Source organism: Octopus sinensis, linkage group LG26, assembly GCF_006345805.1.
Source record: "Octopus sinensis linkage group LG26, ASM634580v1, whole genome shotgun sequence".
In the NCBI taxonomy this organism is placed as follows: Eukaryota; Metazoa; Mollusca; class Cephalopoda; order Octopoda; family Octopodidae; genus Octopus; species Octopus sinensis.
The window spans coordinates 13931842-13943081 of NC_043022.1; the positions used below are offsets into that span (position 1 = coordinate 13931842).

An 11240-nucleotide genomic window follows, 5' to 3' on the forward strand; every position below is an offset into this window, starting at 1 on the left:
ATCACGAATCTTGCAAAACGTGTGTGTATGTGTCAGTAAGTCATAAATCGTCAGTAAATCATAAATCATCAGTAAATCATAAATCATCAGTAAATCATAAATCATCAGTAAATCATAAATCGTCAGTAAATCATAAATCGTCAGTAAATCATAAATCGTCAGTAAATCATAAATCATCAGTAAATCATGAATCCAAAAGAGAAGCACATTCTAAGTTATAGACCAGTGGAGTAATTAGATAAAGAGAGTTATGGCCGGTTTATGGGGTCACCCTAGGTTTTACGTCCATAAAGCCCTTAGCTTTACAGTGTCTCCCCGGACCCTAACAGCTGGTGGTGGCGAGCTGGCAGAATTGTTAACAGGACGGATAAACAACTCGGCAGCATTTCATTCTATTTCATGTTTTGAGTTTCAATTCTGCTGGGGTCTAAGTTAAGTTAAATTAAGTTAAGTTAATTTTTGACTCAAAAAGCAAAAAGCAAGGCCATGTAGGGGGACATGGAGTTATGTACAGGGAGGGTGTTCATGTAAAGAGTTCAGGTCATTTCTGGTCAAGAGAGACTTTGAACCGAGTGGTCGTCGGTATCTTCATTATCTCGTCCGGCAGCTTATTCCACAGATCTGCAACCCGGACGGAAAAAGCCCCTCTCCTTCGATTGAGATGAAATCATCACAGATAGAGCTTTTCGGAGTGACCCCGTAACCGACGCTCTGGAGCAGGAGTGAAGAACAGTTCTTTCGAGAGTTTGCCTTTTATTCTTTCAGGGCCGATGAAATAAGTACCAGTTAAATACTGGGGTCGATGTAATCAATAGGCCACTTCCCCCAAATATTTCAGGCCTTGTGCCTAAAGTAGACAGGGTTGTTGTCAGAGGGACATAGGGTTTCAAAATACATGCTTATTTCTTTTGTCTCTTTTACTTCTTTCAGTCATCAGATTGCGGTCATGCTGGGGCACCTAGTTCAATATCTAGCCAAGTGAATTGACCCCAGTACTAATTTATTTTCTTTTTAAGCCTCTTACTTATTTTATCAGACTCTTTGCCAGACTGCTGATGTTCGGGGATGTAAACACACCAACACCAGTTGTCAAGTGGTGGTAGATGATGCTCGTTCAGTTTGTTTGGTACCCATTTGTCCAGCTTCCAATTTGTTTCAGATGGTCCAATACAGTTGGAATCAAACATCAAACCTTGCTGCTAACTCATGCATAGTTTGAGATATTTTTTTATTTATGTAAATTCGAACTATAAATATATATATATATATATATATATTATAGATAAAGGGTAAAGAATTATTAATTTAATAATTAATAAATTATACCAAGTAGTTTCGGTATGGAAAGAGATCCATTTATCAGTAGAAACTTTTACAAAATGTTTCTTTATATAAATATAATTGAGGGTTAAGCAACAAGTCGTTTCACCACATCTGCTTCCACTACGGTTTCTAGCTCATCGTTATCCACCTTGGTCTCAGGTCTACCACGGGGCTGATTTTCAAGAATAAAGTCACCAGACCGGAACTTCTCAAACCATTACCGTACAGTTCATTCATTCACCACATCTTCACCAAACACCTCATTGATGTTTCGAGCTGTCTGGGATGCATTGGTTCCACAACGGAACTCATCTTCATAATCAACACAAATTTTTTATCTATCCATGGGTTCACAAAAATTAATTTATAAGACAACACTCACAATATAATCAGACACCATGAATTGCATTTCGAAAAGTGATGATGCAAATCCTCAGTGTTGTAAAACAAAGAATTGTCAGGATAAAACATTAGAGTTAATGACTGTTAATGACATAAGAAAATTAGACATTTCATTCTTAATGACCTGATATATATATGTGGCCGATGCCAGCGCCACCTCAACTGGCTTCTGTGCCGGTGGCACATAAAAAGCACCATCCGAACGTGGCCGATGCCAGTGCCACCTCGACTAGCTTCTGCCGATGGCACATAAAAAGCACCATCCGAACGTGGCCGATGCCAGCGCCACCTCGATTGGCTTCTGTGCCAATGGCACATAAAAAGCACCATCCAAACGTGGCTGATGCCAGCGCCACCTCGACTGGCTTCTGTGCCAATGGCACATAAAAAGCACCATCCAAACGTGGCTGATGCCAGCGCCGCCTTAACTGGCTTCCGTGCCGGTAGCACGTTAAAAGCACCAACCGATCGTGGCTGATGCCAGACTCCCCTGGCACCTGTGCCGGTGGCACGTAAAAAGCACCCACTACACACACGGAGTGGTTGGCGTTAGGAAGGGCATCCAGCTGTAGAAACACTGCCAGATCAGACTGGAGCCTGGTGCAGCCCCTGGCTTCCCAGACCCCGGTCGAACCGTCCAACCCATGCTAGCACGGAGAACAGACGTTAAACGATGATGATATTGTTGTTGTTGGCATCCTTTTTGTCTTGGGGATAATGGAGTTGCGCATAGAATAATCTAGTCCGGCTTTTACATTTCCTGTCCTAATACATCTCCATGTTCGATTTCCAATCATTTACTTATTTATTTTATATATATATAGGAGTGGCTGTGTGGTAAGCAGCTTGCTTACCAACCACATGGTTCCAGGTTCCAGGTCCCACTGCATTTCACTTTGGGCAAGTGTCTTTTACTAAAGCCTTGGGCCGACCAAAGCCTTGTGAGTGGATTTGGTAGACGGAAACTGAAAGAAGCCCGTCATATATATATATATATATTCCACGCTTGCTGATATTGTTTTTGTGTCTCTCTTTTTGTTTCAAAGCCGTAGGGCGCCTGTGTCATCCATGTTTTTAACCGTTACTGTCCCCAAAAAAGATTTTTCGTTTCATGTTCGTCTCTGTTGCGTTTCATTCTTTCCTTCTGTGGCTGGCTGATTCAGAGCGGATCTCAGAATTAAACAGTCGAAATCTGTGATGAGGGATCAGTTTCTGACTGAAAAATGAAGGCTTTGAATGACCCGTTTGTCTTTTTGTTCGTCCCTTCGTGTATTTCACGTTATTTATTTATGTAAAGGTTTATTATATATATATATACATGTGTGTGCGTGTATGTGTGTGTTCCCCTAACATCGCTTGACAACTAATGTTGGTGTGTTTATGTCCCTGGAACTTAGTGGTTCAGCAAAAGAGACCGATAGAATAAGTACTAGGCTTACAAAGAATAAGTCCCGGGGTCGACTTGCTCAACTAAAGGCGATGCTCCAGCATGGCCACAGTCAACTGACTGAAACAAGTAAAAGAATAAAATACACACACATACATACGTATATATAAATCCTTAAAAATGTTTTAGCCCGAAGGCCGCGGCCATGGTGGGGCACCACCAATGTACATATATATATATATATATATATACATATATATATATATGTATGTATTCATATGTATACATTATATATCGTCAGTGGATCATATATCCAAAATCGTTGCTGGATTGATGATGGGGATTAAGCGCAGGCCCCTACGGGGGAGGGAGCGCTCCACCTCAGAGAAGGGAAGATGTGGAGGAATGGTAACAACAGACTGAAGTGGAGAAGGGGGCGGATGGGATAGAAGAAGGAGAGGTGGTGGTGATGGTGGGAGGCTTGGAGGGAGGGTGGGGTGTGTGTGTGTGTGGGTTGGGTTGGAGGGACGGGTGTTGGGTGAGGGTGGGCGAGTGTACCAGGGAGGGAGAGGGGTGGTGGCATCGGGGTGTGATGGAATGGAGGAACATACATATATATATATATACACACATAAACACAAATATATATATTCGTACATACATACATAGACACAAATATAAAAACATACACACACATATATACACACATATTCATGTATACACACACATATATAAAAAAATATATATCCATACACACACACATGCATATATATATCCACATATACATATGCATATATACACACACATACCTATACACTCATACCTATGCGCGCACACTTATACACACTCAGATGTACATATCCACACACATACATACACGTATATCCACACATACATACACACACACATCTGGATGTGTATTGCCATAAAAAACAAATAAATAACAAAAGACATTTATAAAAAAACTTGTCTGTATGTACTCTTTGTGTGTGTGTGTGTGTGCGTATTTATGTGTGTGTCTGTATATGTACGTATTTGTGTGTGTTTGTATGTACGTGTGTGTGTGTGTGTGTGTGCATATTTGTGTGTGTGTGCGCATTTATGTGTGTATGTACGTAATTGTGTGTATGTACGTATCTGTGTGTGTGTATGTACGTAATTGTGTGTGTATGTACGTAATTGTGTGTGTGTGTATGTACGTATCTGTGTGTGTGTGTGTATGTACGTAATTATGTGTGTGTGTATGTACGTATTTGTGTGTGTGCATGTACGTATTTGTGTGTGTGTGTATATGTACGTAATTGTGTGTGTGTGTATGTACGTAATTGTGTGTTTGTATGTACGTCTGTGTGTGTGTGTGTGTCTGTATATGTACGTATTTGTGTGAGTGTGTATCTGTGTATGTACGTGTGTGTGTGTGTGTGTTAAAAAGTAGGAGGTGGGAAAGAGGAGGATTTTTCTGCAAATGTCACAATGTCGGGGAGAAGAAGATTTTTTTCTCGTATCTTTTTCTCTTTTTTTTCAAGGGAGAGAGCTTTAGCAGCGAGACGTTCCGTAGTCAAATTAAGATATTAAGAAATAAAACTTTTTACCTATATACACACACACACACACATACCAATCTCAGACGACACACACACACACAGAGTCACAATTACTCTCGTTCACACGACGCATTTAAACAATCATTCATCTTTGCAATCACGAATACCTTGACACAAACACACCTACAGCCAATGCATACATACACGCCACACAGGTGTGTGTGTGTGTGTGCGTGTATGTATACAGCCTAATAATGTCACAAATTTCTTAGTCAGTTCACACACACACATTGTATATAGGGTGCTCTTACACACGCTTTCGGCTCAGTCACACCCACACAAGATACCTGTCAGCCAGTTTGTCAGTCAAATCCCGCAGGTATCTCCGCCGCTGCCGCCTCCAATCACTGTTTCTATTATTATCACCACCACCAACACCACCTCCGCCGCCGCCGCAGCTACTACCACCACTACGACTATGATCTACACAGATTGCACACCTGGTGTGTTACTTCAGGTGTCGTCGGCCAGGACAGAAAGCCGTCCTTTTTTCAGCCTCGTACAGCAACACTAAGAAGACTCGTTTCATTTCAGCTACATTTATTAGTATTTTTTTTTTACACCTGTATTTTTTTTTTACACTTGTTGAAGGAAGGAGCGACACGACCACGGATTTTTTTTTTACCTGAGAGCAGAACATTTACAAGAAACGGACTCCTAAAACAAACTAAAGGGAAAAAAGATTTAAAATATAGAAAAAAAAGGGGGATATAAAAACCCTTCTTCAAATATGTTTGTCGAAGGGGATGAAAAGACGTTGTTTCAATGTGGGGTTTTGTACATTGGGAGTGCAGTACCCCTGGAAGCTTCCAAGGGCCTGGAAGCTATACAACAACCCTTAAGGGAACGTTACCCATACAAAGATGACAAAGAGATTAGTGGTGTGGAAGCTGTACTATCAGTGACACCCACTGGAATACAGATGCAGTATTTGAAGGACAGTGGCTCGGTGATGTGGTTCCCCATTTCATCGTTAACCTTTTGCGCAGCAGTACGGTGCATCCATTTATTGACGAGGGCAGGACAGAGAGTACCCCGATTTGTGTCCCTCAACTCGCCCGCTGCCGGTGGGGTGTACAGCCAGAAACCAGTGATTTTTGCTGCTATTACTCGAAGAACGAAAGGTAGGAAATTCCTTGAATGTCACTCGTTTATCTGCAAATCTACAGGAGATGCCATCGGTCTGGTGCAGTCTTCGAAGCTGGCTGACCGAGCATTTCGCAACGGAATTGTGCCGTCCAATATCCCGTCCCTATCACGCATGAATTCGCTCTCTTTACGGCCTCAAAGCGAAAGCGAACTCCATTTGCTAACCGACCAAAAGTCACCGCAAAGCGACCTGTCCCCAGAGTTCCAGGAACCACCGCCAACCCAAGGATACTTTTACGGCACAGGGTCCACACTCGCCAGAAGCTACACTGTCGAGAAAATGAACAACGACGTCCTCAGAATACCGAGAACCCTCGATCGACCCGTCTCCAGAAGACATCATTCTTCAGTTATGGTACCATCACACTCCCATTACATCCCGGGACCGAGAAGAGTGGTTCCCGTTCCCGTGAACATTTCTCAGTCGTCAAGAAGATTCTTGTCGCCGCCCCCATCTCACATTTTGATCCGTAAAGACCCTTATCTATTCAATTCTCAATCGACTTTACCCACCACATACGCCAGACTCCCGCCTCCACTTGCGCCATCAATATCAGAGAAAGTTGGCCGTTCACCGTCTTTAGTGAGGTCTCAGAGATCTTCAGCGGGCAGCACCATACGACCCGAGGATAACGCCTTACGGAATTCACGCAAAGATACAGCGATAAAAAATGGTCGCGATACCGAATCTTCGAGCGGCTCTTCAAGACCGCCCAGTCCTCCTTTAGATTACGAACCTTTCGCCTCTGCTCTGGGCGGCTCGAAAACACACCTCAGTCGGAAGGACCGATACGAAAAGGGCTCGTTCATAACTTCGGGAGCCGCTTCCCCTCCGTCTGTGATCTACCCTTACGACCCTTACATTTACCCGGCCCATTTGGCGGGCGACCCGACCATGAGACCGCGCTCTTTGTCACCCCCTGCAGCAGAAATCGAACATTCGACGAAGAATACGCGAAAAAAGAAAGAGAAATCGAAAAAGAAATCGAAGAAATCCGCCAAAAAGGGTTCGAAAGACGCCGAGCTGCCGAACGATAATGTCGAGTACAGTTCGGAAGTCTTAAACGGTTCTGATAAACAAAACCGCTTCATGCTGGACCGAGCACACGCTTTCCAGAACGAAAGGGCCTTTGCCCGAAGCATTGCGGCCGAAAGCAAGAAACACGGCATCTACGACCAAGAGAACACGTCCTATCGACATTACCCTGATAGCGATCTTGTTAACTAACAGCTTACAATCTCCCATCTATCTCTACCCACCTTTTGTACACAACACACACACACACACTACAATGTACACCTGCTTTTATATACATTATATACACGCATGCATGTACATATATGTGTGAACAGACACACGTGCGCGCACACACACATACATATATATATATATATACCTACATACCTATACATGCATCAATGTACACACAGATACGTACAAACACGAAAATCTGAAAGGACGATTCTGTACAATGTTTAATCACAAATGATACGTCTTTAAAAAAAAGATGTTTGCTTTCTGTAATTGTTGTTGCTGTTATTACTGTCGACGATGTGATGATGGAGATTATTATTATTATTACTATTATTGCCTTTGTTACTGTGGATTAAACATTAATTCCAAATACGGATACTGAAGAAGAATTTTTTTTTAAATACACATACAGTAATTATGATGATAAATGATTTCTAACACGAAGCCACAAATATATTGGAGAAAAATGGAGTTTTAATATATCGATAACTAATTATGGATTAATATATAAGGGGGGGGGGAACAACCCCCCCAAAAAAACTGATCAGGAGGGGTTTGAATCCAGAACTAGGAAGTCCGGTGCGTTACTGATTTTCATCATTCCAAATAATAATTTTAAAAAAAAGAGATGAAAAGGAAAATTGTATTTAAAAAAAAAAAACAAAAACGAAAGAGAAAAAGTTTGCTTATAAAACTTAAAAAAAAAAACCCTTTGAAATTTTGTTTTATACCTCAAAAAAAGATATATATATATATATTTTTTTCTATTACGAAAACTATATTCTCTCCTATGCAAATTTTGCTTTGCCTTCAGTATGTTATATGTTCAAGTTATCAAATTATTTAATAACCTAAATGATTAAATTTGAAAAGAAAAAAAAAAGTTTTTTCTACGTCACTAAATTAACACTAATTAAAAATATAATTAATTCATCAGAAATATTAATTTTTGGTGGAAGTGCTTTTAATGATGACAAACACACACACTATAAACTATTTCATCCATAATCATTAGTCCGACAATATATATTTTGTTTCGCCTATGGCTGAACAGAACTCTTATAAATTAGCATGTACCAAAAAAAAAAAAAAAAAAAAAGACTGGGATATAACTCCACAAAATAGACGAAACAAACGCATTTTGTCGGACTAACGATTATGGATTAATATTTTTATTCACTCTCAGATTTATTTTTGAGTGTAGTATATTCTAAGTGGCTAGGCATAGCTTCTATTTGAACGTGTCACCTCCTGGAACAAAATACAGACACACACAATGGTATATACGAGAAATTATAAACTAAATTAAAAATTTTATTGTATCAATATACACCTTGGCGCACATACATCAATCTACAGTGTGTATACAGTATTCAGGCAGGATATATATATATATATATATATATATATAATATATATATATATATATATATATAGGCATAAATACACAAGTGTGCAACCCTTGACTTTGTTTCCTCAGAACTTTTTGAAAATTAAATATTTACTCTTTTACTCTTTTACTTGTTTCAGTCATTTGACTGCGGCCATGCTGGAACACCGTCTTTAATCGAGCAACTCGACCCCGGGACTTATTCTTTTTGTAAGTCCAGTACTTATTCTATCGGTCTCTTTTACCGAACCGCTAAGTAACGGGGACATAAACACACCAGCATCGGTTGTCAAGCGATGCTAGGGGGACAAACACAGACACAAACACGCATATATATATATACATATATACGACGGGCTTCTTTCAGTTTCCGTCTACCAAATCCACTCACAAGGCTTTGGCCGGCCCGAGGCTATAGTAGAAGACACTTGCCCAAGGTGCCACGCAGTGGGACTGAACCCGGAACCATGTGGTTGGTAAACAAGCTACTTACCACACAGCCACTCCTTTTATTTGTTAATAAAATTAAATGAACAGTTCTAAAAAGTATATAATTTTCAGCTTAACTGTAATATACATTATAAAAATGCATGAGGAAACAAAGGCCATTTTTTCCTCCCACATTAAATTTCCGTATAATTGTAATTCTACACCGTCTGAAAAATATTTTTAGAAATTTTCGTAATCCCCCCCCCCCCAAAAAAAAAATCTTTTTTTTTCATGAAAGTTATGAGGAAACGAAATCAGGCGATGGGGGGGAGCACGCTTCTGTAGTTATGCCATACAAATATACACATACACACGTGCACGCACAAATACACACACTTACATACATACATATATATATATCTGTGTAATTACAGAGTGAGAATTTTCCCAGGAGCGCCTTCAACATGAAGACGATACAGTTAAGTGTGGACTAACATACTTAAACCTGGCGAGCTAAAAGAAATCTTAATCGAATGAATTTATTAAACTGCAATGGAGATATGTAATTTATACAAGATATATGAAAGCATTGATTTATATATTACTAGCAGTATCGCCCGGCGTTGCTCGGGTTTGTAAGGGAAATAACTATATAAGCATTTTTGGAGAGTTATAGCCAAAAAATAGCAAAAAAATGCATTAAAAATGAGAAAAAAATTATGGTAATTTTTTTTTAAATCGTTGACTCATCGTAGACATTTTTAGAGAGTTACTTCCCTTATATAATAGCGAAAAAATGCATTAAAATGGAAAAAAATGATGGTAATTTTTTTTTAAATCGTTAACTCATCGTAGACATTTTTAGAGAGTTACTTCCCTTATATAATAGCGAAAAAATGCATTAAAATGGAAAAAAAATGGTAATTTTTTTTAAATCGTAGACTCATCGTAGACGCGCGCTAATACCCAGAAGGGCTCGATATGAATCACGACTATAAGATACCCGGTTTTGGTTAAACTGCACCGCAAAATGTGGGAGTAGTTAGGAATCTAAATCGTAGGAGACAGACACACAACTTCACTTTTATATATAAAGATTAACAATTATTAAGACTCTAAATTGGCCAGAGATCCACTTCCACATCCCTAACAGCATTTAGATATGTCCGGTTAACCCTTTGCTTGTCCAGTGTATCATATGTAATATACAGGACATATTCCCCAGACGTCCATGCATCATATACCACGAGACATTCCCATTTCTTTTCAATCACTAGAGCAAGGGTTCTCAACCGTTATTCTGGTGGACTCCCCGCCACCCAACCAACCATACAATTTTTTAAAAAAGCTAGTTTTATAGAAACTTCTTTCAGAATTCCTATTTTGCTTTCCACGCATCAACGTGTTTAGGTTGAACCATGTAAAATGTCGGAGAAAGAAACCTCACAGTTTCTTGCAATACGTACCAATGCATACGCCTAGAACAAAATTGTGGATCTTTTCCTTTTGAAGGCCAGATTTCAACACAATTTCTAGTTAACTAAACACTTTAAAACTTCGTATACTGGTAGAATGTGTCAAAAGAAAACATTATTTTCACTTGACTTTCTTGATAAATTTGTAATTCGTTTGTTTAGGGGGTCCTTCAAATTCTATTGTGGATCCCTAATTTACTATTTTAGCACGTGGACCCCACAGAAATCGTATATGAACTCTCAAGGGCCATGTGGAACTCAGTTGAGAACCACTGCACAAGAGTTTTTACCTTCGTTTCAATGTATAAAACAAGGGGCTAATTTAAGGTCTAACAACAAGCATGGACATTTAGGACAAACTTCTAAAAATGCTTTAGATGAGGGAAAAGGTTTAACGATGGTTGGTCACTCGACTTGCCTGAAAGCGCAGCCAAATCACCCTGTCCTGTCGTCTTATAAGAACTAAGAATTACAAGAGCAAATTTGATACCCGTTGTACTTACATACAAGGACAGGCAAAACGCTTTTGATCATAAAATATCTTGGCTGACCCACTTAAGATAGGCCTTGAGAACACACACAACACTGGTCTGACCAACTATGGCTATAATACAATTCCACACATATATATATATACATAAACACACACACGTACGCACAAAAATACACAACCTGTGAACCACGCTTCCGTACATGTGCTTTTAAAACCTGTAACACAACAAACTTTATATTTACACATCTAAGCTTTTAAGTGACACATGTGTAGTATGTATCGTTGCTATTATGGAAGGCAAGCAGTTTATCCTCCTCGCCTTTACGGTCCTTT

At 39.7% G+C, this 11240-nt stretch overlaps 1 protein-coding gene across 1 annotated transcript; it reads left to right on the forward strand.

Annotated features, from left to right (window-relative positions):
• Positions 1 to 5005: 5005 nt before the first annotated feature.
• On the forward strand, positions 5006 to 8237 carry LOC115224900. Its single transcript, XM_029795857.2, has one exon. It carries the CDS (start codon positions 5447 to 5449, stop codon positions 7091 to 7093), a length of 1647 nt encoding a protein of 548 aa, XP_029651717.1. The 5' UTR covers positions 5006 to 5446; the 3' UTR covers positions 7094 to 8237.
• Positions 8238 to 11240: the final 3003 nt, after the last annotated feature.

Coding starts and splice junctions, on each gene's coding strand:
- LOC115224900 (XM_029795857.2), top strand. CDS start 5,447: ATGTTTGTCGAAGGGGATGAAAAGACGTTGTTTCAATGTGGGGTTTTG.